This window comes from Mchenga conophoros, linkage group LG2 (assembly GCF_057382185.1).
Source record: "Mchenga conophoros isolate Kocher_MC1m ecotype Shallow Benthic linkage group LG2, M_conophoros_male_GT1.1, whole genome shotgun sequence".
Lineage (NCBI taxonomy): Eukaryota > Metazoa > Chordata > Actinopteri > Cichliformes > Cichlidae > Mchenga > Mchenga conophoros.
In genome coordinates, this window is record NC_140527.1 from 12945896 (window position 1) to 12967037 (window position 21142).

Here is a 21142-nt window from a genome sequence, read left to right on the forward strand (position 1 = left end):
CAAACTTTACACGTGACCTCGAGGTTGCACATATAGATCAGGATGAGTGTGTTGTTATAACTTTAATGTGTTAATATGCCTTTGTGTTGTATGATTTGGCACCCTCTTGTGGCCACAGTTGGTACTTGGGAGGTTTGTTATGCGCAGCTAATTTCCTACAAGTGCGCAGTGGAGGTGAAACTTTTGCCCACATGCCTGTAAGTTTCCATTACATATTATAACCTTAACTATCTGATCTGTGATGCATGTGTAATGTGAGTATATTGAGTTACTATTTGGCGAGCTCAGCTCACTCCCTGTGAGCCTGAGATCTGTGGACTCGGTGTTCTCTGTCACTCATCTTTTTAAACTTCCGTTACTTTTCCTGTGTTTCTTGCTTTTTCAGGACTAATCACAGCATAGAGTTTGATGCTGTCTCTGAACCAACACAACAGCCTCCTTAACCTTTCTGACATCACTGGTCTGGCCTTGAATTTATTTTTAATGCAGGAACACTGTTTTGATCAGAAAATCATTTCTGTTGCTTTCTGCAGGAGGAGCTGGCATGACTTTTTTTTTTTTTTTTTTACCATCACGCAGTGTAACTGTTTCTTTGAGGCTGCAGAGGGTGCTCTGCACAAAGAAAACATCTGAGCAATCAAAGTCCACACAGACTGTTTGCGTGGTGGCTTTAGTGTGTAGTAATCATCATCGTCTTAAATAAAAAATTAAGAAAATCTGCTTAATGGAAGCAGATGTTTGAACAGCTGGATGAGTGTAAACAATTGTGCAAAGGAACGACCTGAAAATATACAAAGAACAGTGAAGCTCTTAAGTGCACATAGAGGTTGTGTTCATAAAGATCCACAAGTTTAAATATGATGCACATTTTATTGAAAAAGTTCATATTACAAAAGTAAAACTATATACACAGTGCTGGCTGTTAAATGGATAAAATCTGCTACATAGTGAGACAACTTTCAGAAGCGTTTTAAGCCAGAGGTTAAAGGACTGAAGCAGTTTGCTGGCTTACTTTGAGGAGGAAGTTCAGTCTGACATTCAGCGTGATGTTTAGTTCATTCTTGAGGAAAAACAAAAGGACAAAGCGACATTTCCTCCCAGTCACTGGTTCGCCTTCTGCCAGCCAAACCCTGAACAACAACAGGGTTTATTAGGTCCTGACAGAAGGAGGTCATCAGGTTACTGCCTGTGTCCGAGTTAAGGACAATGGAGATGCTGAAGTCTTCAGGTCCACTTTGGCTGTGTTTTCCCTGCACGTATTTTAAAACCTGACATCACAACGCACGGGTGAATTTTTGAAAAAATCTGATACTGTAGCACCAGTTGAACAAAATCTGAGCTGATCTTCAGTCTGTGCACCTGTCTAAACCCTGACCCCAAGCATAACGTCTATATTTTATCTTAAAAACTGCACATCAGCATGATGTTGTGTCCAATAGTGCAGCCTGTAGAGGAAGAATGTGAAGTGGAAACTGGTGACTGGTAAACTGGTGAAAACATAAAGTCCTGAATCCACGTTCATTATAGGGCAGAGAGGACTGAGGCGAAGCTGCACCTATATATGATTTCAAATGTTGGAGGCTCTGTCTTCCTGCTCCTCTTGTCTGTAGTTTGTGGTTGTGTTTAGCATCAGAGAGGTAGTTTATTTCCTGAGTTACATTTCCTAGTATTGTTTTCTTTTAACATCCTGGCAGCTCATTATAGTTGTACTGTACAGAACTGGGAACTAGAATCATGGAGGTTGTCCCACCATATGATGATTTCATTAAAACAAAAAATGTAATATTTATTTCATGTAATTTCTCTGGTCTCTGGCAATGCTTTAAACATGCTTATAGGATAAATGTATTTTACTCTGATTAACGTGTTATCTTTGTGGTGCTGTCTTCAGTCTGGTTTGTAAAATAAATAAGCTCATTTCCAGCCAGTGGGAGATGGTTAAGTGCACAAACTAGTCAAGCAGAGGAAAGGGAAGAGTGCTGCTGGCTGAGGGGAGTGTGAGGGCCGAGTGTATGTTAATTAAATCCATCACAGATCCACTGTGGTGTTATTTACTGTTGCACATGCCTGAATTATGTTTCTGTGACTGAATGCCTCTAAAATCCTCCACAAAAACAGACACCTGAAAAACACTGTCTGTTGCACAGTTGCCAGTCTGTTCCAGTCTTCAGTGAACACATGCTACGGTTATTGACAAAGTCCTGAGGGTGCGGAAGGCCCAGATCTCGCAGAGTTTTTGGCTGCGTTGCCAGCGGCTCCACCGTCCAGGCCCAGAGAGCGACGGTACGCCGCCGACAGCCGGTACAGGACGTCAGGCCGAGGGCCGGGGTGGGCATCGGCCTTCTGCGTCATCAGCATCTCGAACAGCGTGCTCACCTCAGATAGCAGAGCTCCGCCCAGTGGGCCGTCCTTCTCTGGGGTTTTACCTGAGGAGAACACAAAGAGTCAGAAACTCCAGATTTCTGTTCGTCTTTTTATAAATCCCGCTTCTGGTTCAAGTGAACATGATCAACACGATCTTCAATGATAATCAACTATTATCTTTTTATTTTCAGGATAATATTTCAACTTGAGGGAAAAAAAAGAGTAAAATAAATTTAAATGCAAACTTTACCAAACGTGGAGAAGGATGAAGATTCCAGGCCATCCCGAGGAAGGGTCTCACTTTCGGGGGATGGAGGGCTGTTGGGGACAAACACGTTGTCATGGTAATCGCTGGTGAGTGGGAGGGAGAGTCTGGCCATCCAGGAAGGGTCACTGACCTCTGAGAAAACATCATCTGCAGAAAGAGAAGCGATAGCTTTGTCCTCAAACCATCTCAGGTTATTTATAGTGTAATATTATAATATATCTCACAGGTGAGGGCAGACATGAAGGATGCACAAGAAGAAGGAAATGACACAGTGGCTTTATCTGGCGGCTATAAACAAGTTTTTTTTTCTTCTTCCATCAGTTGCATCCTGCATGCTTGGACCGTATGCCGACGATCACGTCCACGCTGACACAAAACTCCTCCCGGCCCTACCGGCTGCCTGGCGGGCGAGTCGATGTCAGAGGCGTAAATGTCGGGTGTGTCTCGGAGCTCTAACCTTGGTTTGTGTGTTTTCACTCAAACATTCAACATGATTACATGTCTGACTTCATTTATTCATCTACTGTAAATACACTGTCTGCTGGACAGAGTGTGAGGGGAAAACACAGAGATATACTCCTCATCCTGTTCCTCACCCTGACAACATCCTGTTGATGTTGTGCGCTTCCTGCTTGTGTTTTTATCAGATGTTGTTGTAAAAACCTGATTTCACACCAGCACTAATAAAGTTTTTCTTGACCCTAATTTAACGTAAAACATAAAAGATCTTTACAGCCAAAACCTGGATAAGCTCAAGTACGAGCAGGATTGTGGAAAACTTTGGCAGAGTGACGGGATGAGCAGAAACACCAGTTTATTTTCTCATTAACAGCATTTGTCAGTGCACATCTGGAGACCTGCTATAGGAAGCTGCTCATTTGTCATATTCCTGATGTTGGATAATGTGCCAGTCAATTCTATAAGAACATACATGTACTCCCAGACTGTATCTGCAGCCGTCGTGGACTGAAAAGCAGAAACTGTGAGAATCAGCCTGCGGACGAGCTTGGTCTCTTTCATCTAACCGCAACCAGATGGAGGATTAAATGTACCACCACAAACACACACTAGTGCTTACATGCAGAATGGTAAAGACCGCCCCCAAATCACCCACCCACCGTCCACCCCCTTTCCTCTCTTTGTTTTAGGAGTATTTCACCACAGAGCACCCAAACTCAAAATCCTCAAAATTACTAAACGTGTCGAGTTTCAGATCATCTTCCTGTTTATCCAAGTGTTCTGCCTGTAATTTGAATCCATCTTTATACTTTATTTAATCTGAACAAGTCTTTCAGGGTTTCTCCTCCAATAGGAAGCTTTAAACACTGAGCTCTCGTCGAAAAACAGCGAGGCCTTCTTAGCCTGTATCTTCTTTACCTGTGAAACAGGAGTCAGCAGTGGAAGTAACAGGTCTCATAGAGACTCGTTTGTGTCCACATACACAAAGAAAAAAAAATTGTTTTCTCTGTTTAACAGGGTAAAAAAGGCCGCAGGGGTTGATAGTTGAGACCAGAGACGTGCATGTCTCAGATTTTCACACTTCTTTTGTATTTTTTAAAATATGTTATGAATTAAATATCCATTACTTGGATAGACGTGCTGCAGCTGAAACTAGTTTTATAACCAAAGTTATTCTCCCCTACTGGCGCTGAATGCATTGCAAGCACACAATATACTTCCTACTGTAATATATTACAATCTGTGCTGGATGTCATGATGTGCCAGTTTGTGTCAGTGGACACAAAAAACTGCAAATCAAAAACTGTTTTTTACAACTGTTTTGTTTGTGCTGTGAGCTCCATAAACTCACAACAATGCTGGCCAGGATGCAAAAGCAGAGCGTTGTAAAATCCATGAACTCATAAATACCAAATACAAAGAAACCAAACACTCAGGGGGGGGGGGGAAGCAGCTGTTCTAACAGAGACAGAAAACAGAGTCAATTCACAAGAGAGGTGGGTGAAACATGAGAGACTCAAGGTGGAGAAACCAATCACCGGAGCAGGAAGCCAAGCAGTGCCTGGCTCATTAGTCATTATATCATTTTTTTTATAATAACCAGAAGGTGCTTTTGACCCCTAAACAGGAGAGCCTAAAGCATGCCTATTCAACTACAAAGTTAGTTGGGCCAGATTTTCAAACCGAGGAATTTATCTGGGCCAGATATTTTTTTTGAAGCCAGTAAGCAGCAGATCATGATCAATTTCAAACCCACACAACTGTACTGAAAAACAAGTATTTTTTTTATTCCTTTTCCCCTATAAATCTGGTGGTGACCTCTCACAAATGCACACCAAAAGGTCCATTTTTTTTAAAAAAAAAAAGGGAGCTATAACTAAACTATTTTTTGCACATTTGAAATAATAATAATAATAATAATAACAAAAAACATTTTGATAATTCCCTTTCAAATTAAAATAAATATTTCGCTGACCACTCACTTTTCCTGCCATGGATGGAGCCCCATCGGTCACAAGTATACAGACACGCTTCATATCCAGACCATTTTCCTCAAAAAGCTTAAATCTTCTCAAACATTATTTCGCCAGCTGTGTGTCCCTCTAACGGTAGTAAACCGAGCAATTTCCCATCCAAAAAACGGACATATGCGCACAACTGTGCATTATCAGTTCTGTCTGTGATCTCCTGCTATAGACATTACATCAGTTTTCTTCAGGTCATCTAACAGCATTTCAAACTCGTCTGACGCCAGAACTTCAATTCTACGAATATTTGAACTGTCCTACAGGGGTACGTTTTTAATAGCAGATGTCACACTTACTTTTCACCGCATCCATCACAGCCAGCATGCAGTATTTCATTGTTTCAGAATCTGTGAAAGGCCTTTTGTTCTTCGCCAAGAAGCAAACACGAAGGGAAGATGCTGCAGCTCTCTCTTGGGCTGTACAGGACCCACCATGGTAGTACAACTCCGGTTGTAAGATTATTAAACTCGGTAAAATGAATAAGTATTTGTCAGTCCAGGCAGGGTTAAACCGACAGTTTTCATTGTCAATTTTGCGCTTTTGGAGTGAGAAAGACATGCTGTTGTCGCATCATATATTATGATGATCGTTTAATATGTTTACATCACGGTGCATTGTGGGTTACATATTGCTAGGCTACTAGGAGTGTTGCATTCACAGTCCACACTACGCTGTAGGAATTTTTAATTTTTTTAAAATTAATTAATGAATTATTTTTTGCGTTTTCTCTGTGTTTCTGCCAGGACCACAGGCAGGGCCACTCGCAGGTTGCTTCTGGGCCGCATTTGGCCCGCGGGCCGCCATTTGAATAGGCTTGGCCTAAAGGAACCGAAGGAAGCCAGTGTTTCCTTTGAATGTGTTTTAATATTAACAGGAGGAAGAAGAAAATCTACCTGATTGAAACTTCAATGAGCTGTGGGCCACTGTTGGTACTGTCATCTCATTGGAGGGACACTTCAGTGTTCAAGCAGTACAACAACAAACAATTTTCAGAAATCTTTGTGGCTGTTTTCTTGTTTGTTTGTTTGTTTAATTTCAAATATTGTATAACAAGACAAAACTACAAACGTGAATGCAGATTTTAACTGACTGACGCCTTTCATTGAACTACCAAATGACCACATTGGTCCTCTTTCTGTCCAAACACATGGCAGCACTTCTGCTATCATTCTGTTCATATTTAACAAAATAAAAGTGCAGACATAAATGTACACATTAGTTTTTAAATGTCTCACTGAACTAACACAGCCAATCCCTCAGCATGTTTGTATTCTCTGCTCATGTTGCCTTCATATTCAATCATTTTGGGCTTTTTAATGAACTTATTTTAACATTGCACTCAAGAACAAACAAATCCTTCCCAACAAAAAAGTCACTTCAAGGGACAAATTGCATTATATTTCTTCATGGCAATATACGGGCCGCATCTAGGGGTGACGTGGACCGCAATTGGCCCCCGGGCCGCGAGTTTGAGACCCCTGCTATGGATACACAAACATAAATTCTGTTCATCATTAAATTATTTTACACTAAAAATGACAATAAGAGCTTTCCTTTTCATATATATTTTCCTCTCAAAGTTATTGTCAGTCCTCAGAGTGGAAACTTTGATAAAGATTCTTTAGTTAAAGCACAGAAGCAGTATGCTCATCTACCATGAGTGCAACCAGTAACTACAAAATACAAGACAAACCAACATAAACGCACAGCTTCTCTCCCCTCAGCAGCCATAACATCATCCTCAGGTATGAACAAAGGGACGTGCATTTATGTGTGTGATTCATAAAGGTGCAGGTCAGGAAAAAGAGGAATGTGCTGCCCTGAAGCTTTCTTCAGAGCTGAGCTGTCTGCAGCACAGTGTGACTTACACTGATGATGGAGCCTGTGGGCTGAAAGGTGAGTCAAGCACATACATAACTCAACAAACTCCCACTCGCTCTTTTGTTTCTCTCCCGCGCTCTCGTCCTATCATAAAGTGACGCTCGTTCTTCCATCATCAGCCGGTAACCCCCTCTGCTCACCTCCAAGCTGTGACCACCACAATGCCAGGAAGAAACTTTTTAACACACCTACGGTACACGCTCAGACACTGGATGAAGCGAGTGTTGGCTTTCATACCGCTGAGGAATTCCCAAGATGTTAGATAAACTTTGGACAATCGACATTTCTTATCCCTCAATCATTACTGCGTTTTGCAAACACGAAGTAATGAAACCAGCTGTTTGTTTACGGGGGAAACAACTGTCTCCTTACGGCAGAAGAATGTAAAAAAGAGTGTATCAGAGATTCAATCTCAAAACACAGCAAGACGTCCTGAGTGGAGTGTGTGTGGGTGGATGTGGATGTAACTTGCCACTGTGTTATTTCCTGCTTTCATCCTGTTTTCTACAGTTGTCTTTGACTGTCCATTGTGAGTGATCAGTCTGTGTGTGTGCTGCAGGGTTAAAGTTTGGCTGCTTTTATCCGACAAATCAAAGAGCTTCACCGGGAGGTTCCAGCTAAATTCACCAGTTTAGTTTCAGTAGATCTTTAAATAGACTAACCATCAGTCAAACAAACCTGAACATCAAATAACCTTCACACAGAGTCAGGACACACTGTTTTATTTTATGGACCTCTATGGTGGGAGGATGCAAACAATGCTTACAGCTACTCATGCTAAACTAAAGAAATCAGCTAAAAAAGAACAAGAATGAGCTTTTGTGGTCAAAAAACCTGGAACCTGAGTTCATTACTAAAAATATCTACAAGTGCTGAAGAGTTAAACATCATTATTTTACTGCAGTTGAGTCGGTGAGGGTTAGCTGGTTGCTTTTGCTTGGACGTCTGTTCATTTCCATGCTACGTGGAAATCTGATTAAGAGTTCTGATGATCCTTTAACGTGTGCTTTCCCATTCAGTGGTGATGACGATATCATTGATTTAAGATAGGATTTCACTTCCAATTTCCAAGAATTATTGCTAACCTCGGGTGTCTGTCAGATGTTGTGTGCTTACCAGGATTGTTGAGGAGGTTGCTGAGTCCTTCCTCCAGCTGTGGGTCTATCGGTGAGTCTCTTCCTGGTTCCCAGTCCACATCTCCAGCCTCGCTCTCGCCATGTCCACTGTCTTTGGTGCTCTGCCAGTCAGAACAGTCCTGACCTCCATACCTGCAGACAAACGTGAACTTGACTCACAAACTCTCCGTTCATGTATCTGTTTAACTTTGGGCAGCGTGTCTGTTTAAGCTGATAGTTTGATGTCACAGAGTTCTTGATAGAAACGTTTCAACTATTAAAGATATTTTTTTTTTAATCTAAAATTGCAATGGGAGCATTCACTTTATACAAAGTTAAACAAGTAGTTGGGTATGCAGTCCAAACTCATTTAAGAACAGAATCTGCCCAATTTACCTTTTCTCTGGTTTGGTTGTTTATTTTTTAAAATAAAACAATTCTTAATGCTTAATAAGAGCCAGAACATGAAATATAAACATATAAAATCTTTGGTGATGAGTCTATACATTAGGGATGATTAGAAGTCCCCAGCTCACAGTAACAGTGAGGCTCATGCTGAGTTGGCAGGAGCACGGCCATGCAAGGCTTAAAAACAAACATCCAATTCAATCCTCAAACTCAGTGAGAGGCATCGCAAACATAATGTGGTTAAAACACTTTAAAGCCGGCAGCACTGTTTTATATCAGTTACAGTCTGACTGCTAATTAAAGTCACATCCAAGCAGCACTGCTCTGCTTTGAGTCCACATGATGTTTGGATGCAAACTATAATGTGATATTTAGGATTCTCATATGTCAGAACCATTTCCTAATTGTTGCCAATACAAAGTTTGACCTTATTTGACCTTGAGGGAAAGTTCAGAGGTCAGTGTAACGTGATATTTAGAATTCCCATATATCATTCCTTATATGGCCATAGCACTATATAGCATTACTATCAGTCTGACCTTCAGATCAATCTATGTGATAGAGAGGTCAGAGGTCAAATGTGACATTATAATATAAATCTGTACTTTCTATTTGTTGACGTCATGAATCATGGTTAAGTTCTAAGACATTCTTTTCCCACCAATAAATCATGAAGTTGACCTTGAGGTGGATGGATGTCAAATTTTAATGATTGTTTAGGTGACCTCACTCTACAGCCCTACAGAGTTTATCAGAATTCACTCCAAACTTTTTCAGTTATCGTGTTTACGACACTCTAACGCTACCAAAACAGAACCTGCTTAGTGGAGGTAATGAGCTGAGTGCTGACTGCAAACTGTCAGCCACAGGTGACCTCACCCTGCGAGTGTCAGAGCTGTGTAGGAAGCAGAAATCAGAAATCTTTGGGAGACAAATGGACAAGTTTGAAAATGTTGCTAGGCGTTAGAATGAGTTTTTGATATCCAGTTAAAAACATATATTCCTTAAAATACAGTGAGTCACAGGAGACAGAACTCCAGAGTACAGCTGAGGTCTGATGTTTTTAAGGGTTTTAAAAAGGTGATAAAATTCCTGAGGTTTCAGGTGACAAGTCCTTTGGTAAGCACATCTCATCAGAGCAGCAGGCTCGGGCAGGAACCAGCGCACAGATAAAGGTGAGCTCACACACAGGATTTATGCACACTCAGGTGTGTTTTGTGAGTGCGATGAAACAGTGCACCGTGTGTATCAAGGTGATGTCAGATCTTATCTGAGCGCAACAGTGATGCTGAAGTCCTGCTTCCTGTCAGAGCCTCTGAATCACTCTGCTGCAGTCTGCTCTGGCGCACACGCTGCGGGGTTATGAGACACTCTTCCTGCGACACTGACTTTGTGTCCTGTTTTTCTGTTGCTGTTATTTCAGTCACAGCAGGTCAGTCGGTCAGAAACACCAGGGAAGACATTTGTCAGCTGCAGCTTTCACGACTTTAAGCAAAAGCAAAAGTTCCAGCTGAACAGTGTGGCGTTACTGTCACTGCTATGAAGGCACAGATGCTGGAATAATGCACTAACCACATTGAGTCAGGAGCTGCCCATATTCCCAAGTGCATTTTATTTATATGAAAGCCAGGAGCGTCCCTCACGGCAGCCACTTTGCTAGACATTGAAACACTAAACTGAGGTGAAAAATCTTCTTTAGTCTAAATCAGGTTGAAGAGATGTATTTTCACTTTTCCATTAAAGAGAGTATTTGAACACAGACAATGCTTAATACGCATTTCATGGTGTTGAAGTAATTTTGTTAGGCTACCTACAAAGATCTGAATTCATTTTAAACTTTTCAAGTTAGATTTAGCTCAGGTGTTTGGTGCACAAAGTAGCGCAGCCATAAAATACTCAGCGTGGTGATCTCTAACCCTCACCACTGGGTTTCACTTAATAAAACCACAGAACAACAACACGTGTTTGTACGTGGATCAGATTGATCATTATAACATATGCAGGTTCTTAAATTTGGTGGGACCCCCCCCCCTCATATTTCTGCAATCAGAAGAAGACTGCATCAGAGCGCGCAACAGTGATCATAGTCTGAAGCCAGCAGCCATCTGGCTCTTAAACAACCCTCTGATTAAAGGAAAAACAAGTTCTGCATCTACATCGGGATCTTTCCTTCAGGATATCAGTCTGTTTTTTTTAAGTCAGTGTGCAAGTGCAGTTCCTATCAGGGCAGCAGGAAGAGACTTGTGGTGACCCGTGTTAGTGTCCGGCCACATTTTTAGCTAGAATAACAAATATTGAAGCCTTAAAGGATGAAATAAAGACACTTTGAAGAAGACAGTGTGCCTGGCATGTCCACTGTGCAGTCACTTCTACTAGAAAACATTACTCATGTTTGAATTTAAATCATGAGCTGAATAGACTACAAAGAGTTAAAACTAAAAACATGCTGGCATCTGATCAGAGTTAAAACTCTTCGGGAGGTGTGTGTGTGTGGAATGTGTGTGTGTGTGGGGGGGGGGGGGGGGGACTGAGTCTTATTTGTTTCTTTTTGATGAAATGATGACCAAATAAACATGAATACTTCATTCGGTCTGAGCACTCTGTGTCACCTTAAAGAGTGGATTCTTCACTAATCTTGTTTCCAGCTGATTGACCCTTTTTTTTTTAATCACACTTCACCCCATCCTAGTTTCGTTCCCATTTTTAAGGCTCCAGAAGTTTAAAAGCAGTTTAAATTCATATAGGTACAGAATGTGAATGTATTTCTATTTGGAGCAAATTTTGAGTATAACGTGGTTTTGTGCCAGATAGAAGCAGGTTTGTGACCTTGCTTTGATTTGCTGCGTCTGTACTCCAGAGGAGGAGGATGGAGAGGAGAAGTCAGACTGACCTGCCATTGCGGTGAGAGTATTTGTTTCCACGGAAGTTCGTTCTGGGCTGCAGCTGACCCTGATGGAGGAGAGAGAGGAGCTGGGAGATCTGCTGTAAGGAGGAAAAGATGGAGGGAGAGGAGAGATGAAGGTGAGAAACAAGAGGAGAAAAAAAGGGTTAAACGCACATTTTCAGACATCACATTTCAGTTTATCCAGCTTCACCTGAGGTTCACCTGACAGCAAACCAGAGTTACTCCTTCACAGTGAGTACTTCTACCAGAAGTCAGGCACTGGCCACATGATATTTCAATACACACATGCTGCACACATATTTGTGCAGGGTCAGACATTAATATTATATATATATATCTCAGAAAGCTGGTGGGTTATTCATCGGGCCTGTTTGGAAGAGCGGGGTGTAATTTGGTTTCTACAGGTAGATGAAACATGTTTGGAGGTGTAGAACCTCAAAACCTCTAAATCAGCGGTCCCCAACCCCCGGGCCACGGACCGGAGTCATTTGGTACCAGGCCGCGAGAGTTGAGGCTCAGGTGTGAAATGTATGGTTTTCAGGGGTTTTATTGGTTTTCAGCGTTATTTTGTTATCGTTTTTATCGTTAACTCGGTTTTCCTGGGCCTTTTCACGTGTGTTATGAATAAATCTTCTTTTTTTCGGTACCGGTACTAGTTTTATTTTGTTGTATTTATCCGCGACACCTTAAAGGCCGGTCCGGGAAAATATTGGCGGGCATAAACTGGTCCGTGGCGCAAAAAAGGTTGGGGACCGCTGCTCTAAATCACCACCCAAGCAAAGCAGTTTCATGGGCAGAAGTCAGCAGGCCAGTGCGGTTATTTTTAATTTATTTTAATTTGCTAAAAAGCCATTTCATTGATTTTTTTTTGGTCACACGTGATGATCCCTCCCACTCTGCGTTTTCTTTGTTTTCTTCCTGGTTTTGTGTAGGAGGTAGACAGAGTGGAGCCACTGAGCTGATTGCTACATAAGCTGGTTTTCATGCATTAAATCTCTTTCTGTCTGCTTTGGCTCACTCTGATTGATTTTTATTTTTTTCAAACATTCGAGCTCATCTGCAGTCACAGCCACACACAGCAAGTTTGTGGTTTATGGCATTCTTGAAGCTGTTTTTTGTTGCACATTTACTGACCACAGAGTTAAAAATCAGTGCCTAACGAGTGATAACAGACCCTTTTCACTGCAGGCATTTTGAACTGATTAACACTCAGAGACCCATGACAGTGAACAAGCATCCACAGAGGATCTCCTGAGCTTTTTTCCTGCTGAAGGTCCACTGAATAATCTCACTCCTAAAGTGAAAAATTTTGTTTGCAAATCAAATCGATATGATTCACAAATTTTCTACAGACTGTGATGTAACTGAGGGGAAAGGAACATGTGCGTGTGGGATTATTTAATAAGTCGCTGTATCTCCATCACATGCAAAACATCACTTTAAGTAAAAGGTTTTTCTTTTGCTTTCAGAGTTGCAGCAGCTCATGTTTAAAGGATTAAACTGACACTCCAGTGTTTTTACTCTTCAGTAGTTTATAAGTAAATGTATGAACAGCTGAACTTTGAAAGAAGTCAATAATAAATCAATGTAACTGCCTTGTTAAGGTGAGTGGGTTTCTCTGCTGGTTGAACAAAAAGTGCACGTGATACGAGCGACATAAGGAAATTAATTCGTGCTCTTTGTGATTTTTGTTTTAGTGTTGCAGTGTGAGAACTGAGCGGCCAAGTCCGTCTCACTGCTCTGAGCTTTCTGCTGACAACTCTGTTATACAGCGGATACACACTGCACACCAGGGAGGAAGCACACACACATGTACAAGGTGAATAATGTGTGTGTGTGCATGCATGCTAATTTATGACTTTGTTTTAGCCGTGACATTTGTGTGTTTTTTCACGTGCACTCTGCTACAGTGACAGGAAATGGTCTCTACGTAAAAGCCTATTCTTCTCTGGCTGGTTTCCTTCCAGGACGAACTCCAAAGTATGCACAGTGATGATCATTTGTGTGTGTGTGTGTGTGTGTGTGTGTGTGTGTGTGTGTGTGTGTGTGTGTGTGTGTGTGTGTGTGTGTGTCTGTCTGTGTCTTTGTGAGGTGGAGGTGAACAGTAAATCCCCCTCCTCCAAGGCGTCGAGCAGGCCTCTTCCTCTGTGACCTCGAGGTGGGAGAGAAATATCTGAAGTCCAAGGAGTGCCAACTGGGCCGGCTGGGAGGGTTAAGGAAAGGAACTGGGCAGAACCCAAAAAGGCCTCTTCCCGTTTCTAATGGGATTCACGTGAGGATGTCGGGCCCGGCCAAGGTCTTTGTTCTCTGTCTGCAGGGCGTTGGCAGCGACTTTTCCCCTCAATAATGCAGATCTGTTTTAACAGTGCAGCATTTCCACAGCTGAAAGTTAAATTCACCATGACTATGACGCTTGTAAAGCATTTCTAAAATATAAACTGGCTTTTCTTTTTATCACCATTAATTGGTGGCATCCTCTCTACAAAATCAAATAAGGACAAATTAAATGAAGCTTTCAAAATGTGCTTGTAACTCCAAATACTGAAGAATTTATCCCCTTGTGGTCACGTGAAGTGTTAAAATGAAACTCCACATTTCCTGAGTAACATTTTAAGCACATATAACTGATGTTTATTTATAATTCCAATTATCATTGCTTGTCTATGTTCACTGATAGGTTCAAGGAACTGCTGAAAGTAAGCTGTAAAAATCCACTGTATGCTATTCACTCAGCACCAAACAACAGACATAACAGGAAACAAAGCTAGTGGCGTATTTAGGAGCCAAGGAACCAGATATTTCCTTTGGGAGATGGTGAAGAAGGAATCCTGAAACTACCCGCCATACAAAGGCCAGTCATCAGGAGAAAGAGTGAACAGTTGGAACTATTTTTCACTGGTGAATTAATGTTCAATTGGTTTCAGGATCACAACCTAGAACATCACAGCATGAGATATAATGGGGGTTTTTTAAATAAGAAAAACTATTGCATGAAATAAATCCTGTTTGTTGAGTTATTTTAGGCCTGTGCAGACAGGCTCTCTGTAAGTTTTTTTTTTTTTTAAGCCATTTGAAAGTGACAAAGCAGCGTGTCAGAGTAGTGTTAGCTTACACTATAAACACATGACAGCTTATTTTAGCCAGCCTCCCTCACACACTCCTCTTCTGGCCCACGTCCTACAGAGCATGGAGCGGCCCTTCCTCCAATATGAATCTGATATGTGAGATTTAGTTTAAAAGTCTGTCGGGGTTTCTCGTGGGGGATTTTTGGCTGTGACACATGAGCACATGAATAAATGTGCTACTTTTTGGTTTCAGAGTGATCCATCAGCGGGTTATTCTCCCCTACACTCACACGTCTCGGCTGACTCCAGCCTTCAGGCAGTCTGAGTAAGTCATCATACAGAAGGCTGAAAAAGCACAAAGACTGCTGGGAAACTGTAAGGGAAGCTGCTCTGTGTATGTGTGCTGCTGTGGTGGTGGTGGTGGTGGTGGAGGAGGTGTGGGGTGCTTTTAATCTCTACTCTCTAATGGACTTCACTTCAGATTAATCTCCAAGCCTCAAAGGAGAACACTTAATTACTCCAACACTAACTGTAAGCACATGTTGAAATAAATGTGATCACACATTTTCGACCTAAGTAAATGGCATTTAGATGAGAGCCAGCAGCAGCACATTATCCTTAATGTTTAAGCTATAGAAGAGAATGTAAATAAGAGCACATTAAAAAATCATCATGCAGATTTAGTGAAATCATTAACACCAGATAAATGGATAAATATGTCAATTCAACCTGCAGGAAAGTTGTGTTTTGGAATGAACGTGGCTTGTTGTAATGAGTTTCATTCTTGCAGCAAATTTAAATAGTTTTAATGTTTGAAATCAGTCATGTGTGACTTCATTTTACTTAGAGATCTCTCCACAAATGAAACCTTAATTCGTCTTTTTATGCAGGTTTAGTTGTATATACTGGTGAGTAAAGGCTTTTTAAACACAAAACAGTTTACTTGATTAAAGACACCCAAACTTATTTTATTTTCAAAGACTTGAATTAATAAATACATTCAAGTGGCCAAAATTGTAGATTAATGCCACTGATCATTACCTTAGAGATAAGAAACAAACAACAATAAGATTAAGTCTTGTTAAATATTATGGAATAAGTAAAAGAAGAAAACTCACCTGCACCTCTGGAGAAGCTGAAGAAAGCTCAATGGAGTCTCCAAAAGCAGCCATGGAAAGACGGACCAGGTTTCGAAGGATCTGCCGGTGAGCTGCATCACGTGCTCCATGTCCATCCGAGGTCTTTGGCCTCCTGAGAGTTGCCACAGATGCTGATGAATATTGTGAAACCGTTTCCTCTCCTTCAGAGTTCTTCGGCCTCTTTAAGGTGCTGGAATGTGAGACTGAGGAAGAGGATGAAGTGTTTCTGGATTTGTGAAGAGTCCGGTATGATGTTGCTGGAGATGAAGGTAAGGTTCCATCAAGTTCAATGTTTCCAGGTTTCCTAAGTGTTCTGCAGTGATGGGTGTTGGGCTGAGTGACATCCTCTTCTAGATAGCCTTGGGAATGGAAGCTTGCATTCATAACTGATGGCATTAAGCTATAGTGACTCTCAATCTGCTGATCATCTGAGGCTAGAGGTGGAGTTAGTGGCTGGGCTTCACCATCGTCCTCAGGGAGGTCTTCCTTTCTTCCTCGGATTACGGGAATTAACTGGATGTCAGATTTTCTGATGTTCTTCTGTGGGCGCCGAGGATGGCGGGTGTAGGTCGATTCAGCCTGTCTGCAATTGTAGGCCCGGTTGTCCCTTTTCTCAGGGCGGCAAAATGTTGTCACCAAAGCGATGGCCAATAGAAGAAGCAGGCATGTAGCACCGAGGCAGATTGCCATCATCATAGTGAAGCTGAGCTGTCCACGGTTTCCAGGTGATGAGTTCTTTAGATGGTCCTTGAGGTTTATGAAAGTCACCTCCAGAGTTGCCTTAGTAGCCAACCTCGGAGTGCCCATGTCAGAAACAGTGATGTCCACCTTAAAGGTTTTCCCAATGAGTTCGGTAGCATTAGTGGTATTAACAAACAGCTGGCCTGAGGTGTTATTCAGCCAAAAGAGCTCAGACGGGTTTCCATCAGTAATGAGGTACTGGAGTTTCCCATTGAGTCCCGTGTCCTGGTCTTCTGCTTTGATTGTTGATGCGAGAAATCCAAGCCCCTCTCTGACTGAGTGATCAGTTGCCACATTGGTGGCTTCCTCTTTGATGGCATTCCCCAACTCTGTCACAATCTCACCTCTGTATGCATCAACGGGTACACTGAGAGATGCTACACCTTTTCTTGGTTTTGGCTCCTTGATGACCGGGAAGTTGTCATTTACATCTTCTATGTCAATATGTACTCTAGCTGTGCTTGTGAGTGGTGGATGTCCATGATCAACGGCTTCCACAATGAAAGAGTAGTTCTTGAATGCCTCGTAGTCTAAAGGTTGCTGGACACTTATGACACCAGTTTTGGGGTGAATTGAGAAAGTCTGCGTTTTAGTTTCCTCAACAATGGAGTAGGAGACTTTTCCGCTGAGCTCCAGGTCCTCATCATGGGCTTCGACTTTGAGAATGTGGTAGCCTGTCATGTTGTTCTCCTTGAACGAAGCTCTGTAGATGGGGATCGAAAATACTGGGGCATTGTCATTCTCATCCAGAACATAGACAGGTAGATGTTCGACATAAGAAAGTAAGGGGTTTCCGCTATCCCGGGCAAAGAGCGTGATATTATACTGCATAACCTTCTCACGATCCAGGGAGCCGCTGGTGACAATCATGTAGTCGTTGCCGTGCATCTTTTTAAGTCGGAAAGGGCCTGAGCCTTGTTGAATCTGTGCAGTCACATTTCCATTTCTTCCTGAATCTGCATCAGAGACCGTCACCACAGCAAGGAGAGTATCCTCTGGAGCTCCTTCCAGCACAGTTATAACCTGCGAGCTGGCTGGGGTCCAGGTCAGGCGTATCCTCGGTGCATTATCATTAATATCTATGAGTTTGACGTGCAATCTGCAGTAAGAGGGGATCGCATTTGGCCCATGATCGCTGGCCTGTACAATTACTTCGTAAGAAGACTGGGCCTCGTAATCCAATGGTGCCCTGATACTCACTTCTCCCGTTTGTGGGTCCACATAGAAGAGCCTTTGAACTTCTGGATGTGTGTGCTTACTAAATGAGTACTCAACCTCCCCATTGGCTCCCTGGTCTGGATCAGTGGCCTTGAGCTTGATCACAGTAGTCCCGAGTGCTGTGTCCTCTGGTAATGACACAGTTGGATTGCTGTCCTCAAATGTGGGGCTGTTATCATTTGAGTCCTGAATACTAACACGGACTAATGTGCTCCCAGATCTGGGTGGATTCCCTTTATCCCACGCCACAAGGGTAAGATCAAAGGAAGCCTGAATTTCCCTGTCTAATTCTTTGACAACCACCAGCTCTGCCTGTTTCGTCCCACCAGGACCAACTGTCACATCGAGATCAAAGTGCTGGTTGACAGACAGTGAGTAGGTCTGGAGGCTGTTGGAACCTGCATCAGGATCCACTGCCCAGTCCAATGGGATTCGCTTCCCAAGGCTAGCAGTTTCTGAGATCTCCACTTCTTGCAAAGTATTGGGGAAGCTGGGACTGTGGTCATTTAAGTCCATTACTTTCACGTGAACCCGCAGGCACTTCACAGCACCTCGTTTCCTGTAGAGGACACTAAACGCCACCTCACACAGGTCAGTCCCTCGGCACAACTCCTCCCTGTCCAATCGGCCCTGGGTGGAGACAACCCCATCTCGAGTGGTGACAGAAAAAGGAAGGGCTTTTCCCTGCTCCACCACCTGGAAATCCTCCAGAGATCCGCCTTCGTCCCTCTGCCGCAGGTCATCCGCCAGACAGCTGACCCGGGTTCCCGCCGGCTGCTCCTCCGAAACCTGGTACTGAATAGTTGTTGATGAGCAATGTGAGGAGAGGGTCTTGGAGCAAAGACTCGCAACGAGAAGCAGAGCGAGCAGCATGATGATATAAAGTAATAGTTAGCTGCTGTCTAAAAAAGGTTTGTTTTTTTCTGTGAAAGACTAATTAAACAGACATCTCTAAGAATCCATGCGCTGACCTGTAAAGAAACAAATAAGAGATATTTTAAAATCGAAAGACTGTTAAGTGAAATTATTTTGTGACTCTCTCTGCTGTCAGATAAAATGATAAAATTCACATTTCTCCCAAACTAACCACCACGACCAAGTCAACAAAGTTAAGAAAAACTGATGGTTTTCAAACACAAATACCTAGAAAAAAAAAATCCAACATGGTCAGGATACAATTATAGAAGCCTACAATTAAGATATCATCCTCTCTTTTCTTCCCTCACGTCTGCCTGCTGTTGTTACTCACACATACAGCTGCTGGCTTCCAGCCTCTCACTTCATCCTCCTTGACTCTGTAAAGTTTGGTTCCAACTGAGAAAGCTTGGAAGTGGGTTTCCACATGCTAGAAGGGCACCAGCCAATCCAAGAGCAGGAGGAGGGTCATATGTAAATGAGTCCAGACTGAACACAAAAGAGACGCTCTCCCCTGTACCGAGCAAACTCAGCTCAACTCTGGAGTTCCTTCAGAGAAATATGACACTGCCTCTCTGTCACTTACCCCCCCCCATTGGTCTGCATTTCATCACAACCTGCAGTGTGGGACCTTAAATCACTTGGAAATTTTGTTGTATACCAGTGGGAAGATAACTGGCTGCAGGATATATACCCGAGCTTCATCACAGTGATCTATATCTGACACAAGAATACAAACACAGATAAACCATAACACACAGGCTTATTGTTCATGCTATTAAAAGTGTATTATTACTGCGCAGTCTGCCTGAACACAGTGATGACTTTCCCCCTCTTTGAACAGTAGTCTTTGTTTTATGTATTTGGAAATATGCAACATTGTTTTATTACCTCCTGGAAAAGCAATCCTTGAAGAGTTCGCCAGCTATGAAGTAAATGCTCAAAATCCAGAAGCCTGTCCTTAATGTGACAAACCCACATTCCAGCCTTCTCCCAAATATAATTACAGAGAGTTTCATCTTCAACCACACTGCCACATGAGGTCAAAACATTTCCAGAAAGCCATGGCAAACACATTTCGCTCATTCCTTTGCACTTAAAGGTTTGTTTATCAGTGAGAGGAGTTGAATGCTTTGAAAAAAAGTCAGTTCATGTCAATTTAGAATTGAATTTTATTTAGTTCAGAATTTAAAGTAAAAAGAGTAGAATAGTCTTGTAGTTTAATGTTTTTCCAGCATGTCCTCAGAATATCCTGCAGACACACAGAATTATGCCAAGGAAGGTTCAAGCATATCGCTTTCCTTTGGCTCAGACAGAGGGGGACTATTCGAAGCCTAAAACCATCAGTGCTGTCACCTGCCAGTGAAAGACTGAGAGGAAGATGGATGACTGATGAAATCAAAGAAATGCAAGACGACAGAGCTGAGAGTCCTGTTCAGAAACATATATCAGAGATAATTTATGGAACTCATAGTCACACATAGGATCCACAGATTAGTTTGCCCGAAATGAAAGCAAAGCACAAAGCAACTGACTTTTTTTTAAATAAAGTTGTAACTAAAGTGTAAAAGCAAAACATGTAATTTGCTGAACAGCCAACAACATGAGTGATTTTAAAAAGCTGAAAGTAATCAGCAGTGATGTGAAATCTCCAAACAACCGTCCAGTTCACTGACATCATAAGGAGATCGTTTCATTTCAGATTCAGTTCTGTTTAATTTATATAGTACCAAATCACAACAAGAGTTATCTCAGGGTGTTTTATTTTGAAAGGTAAAGAAGCTACAATAATTACAAATCATTAGATGCACTTTGGAAAAAAATAGTTCTGTGGTTTAGAGTGTTTACTCAAAGGATCAGATTACTTTCTCCATCAGTTCTTATTGGGGTTAAGAACTCAGGTGAAACTGAATGAAGTGATAGCAGAAACTGCGGGCTCACTTTGAAATGTAAGTATCCTGTGGTCCTTGCTGCAAAATTAAATTAAAAGGCACAAAACTGACTTCAAAATGTGATTTAAAGAAATCATTAGCGATAGTGAAAGGGACACAAACATCAGGTTCCAGAATAGCAAGACAGTACTGGAGAACAAAATATCTGAATTACGCCTAAATATTAAAAAAAAACAGAATAAATCCTAAATAAAACATTTAAGTGTAATTTAACCCTCAGTGATGGAGGTCGTCTGTTCAGGCGACACAAACCTGAGCAGGAGTTCAGCCAGGCAGGGCAGAGGTCAGCTGGTCAGATGTGGTTATCTCCTAAACAAACAGCATCACCCGCCTGTCTGCTATGTGTGTGTGTGAGAGAGTGAGAGAGAGAGAGCAAGACCACATTCCCTCTTGAAGCTGCAGACGAGAATGTTTTCGCAGACACACACAGTCATATGTCTGCTTCCAATTAATCTACCACCTGTATGGAATAATATTTATGTGTGTGTGTGTGAGGAGGGGGTTAAGTAGTTCTATACCATCAGTCTTCCTGTGTATACTCAGTTTTGTACTCGTAGTTGAAGTTGGTTCTTATTAGTGTTTTTCTTTTGGTGTTCCTACGTTCACTTTCATTCATTTTTGATGTTGAAGATGTAGATAAAAATGTCGCTCTTGGGTTGGGTTGAAAATAAAAAAACAAAACCCC

General features: G+C 42.0%; 1 protein-coding gene across 3 annotated transcripts; it reads right to left on the reverse strand.

Moving 5' to 3' along the window:
• Nucleotides 1-773: 773 nt before the first annotated feature.
• On the reverse strand, nt 774-18897 carry pcdh12 (protocadherin 12). 3 transcript variants are annotated; one of them, XM_085286518.1, is made up of 6 exons: nt 18840-18897; nt 15611-18561; nt 11413-11501; nt 8116-8267; nt 2615-2779; nt 774-2426 (listed from the first exon to the last, which is right to left on the reverse strand). In XM_085286518.1, exons 2-6 carry the CDS (start codon nt 18461-18463, stop codon nt 2188-2190), a joined length of 3498 nt encoding a protein of 1165 aa, XP_085142644.1. In that variant the 5' UTR covers nt 18464-18561; nt 18840-18897; the 3' UTR covers nt 774-2187. The 3 variants fall into 3 exon arrangements, with proteins under 3 accessions (XP_085142644.1, XP_085142626.1, XP_085142635.1); XM_085286500.1 differs by having other exon boundaries at nt 776-2426; nt 11413-11504; XM_085286509.1 differs by having other exon boundaries at nt 776-2426; nt 11413-11504; nt 18846-18893.
• Nucleotides 18898-21142: the final 2245 nt, after the last annotated feature.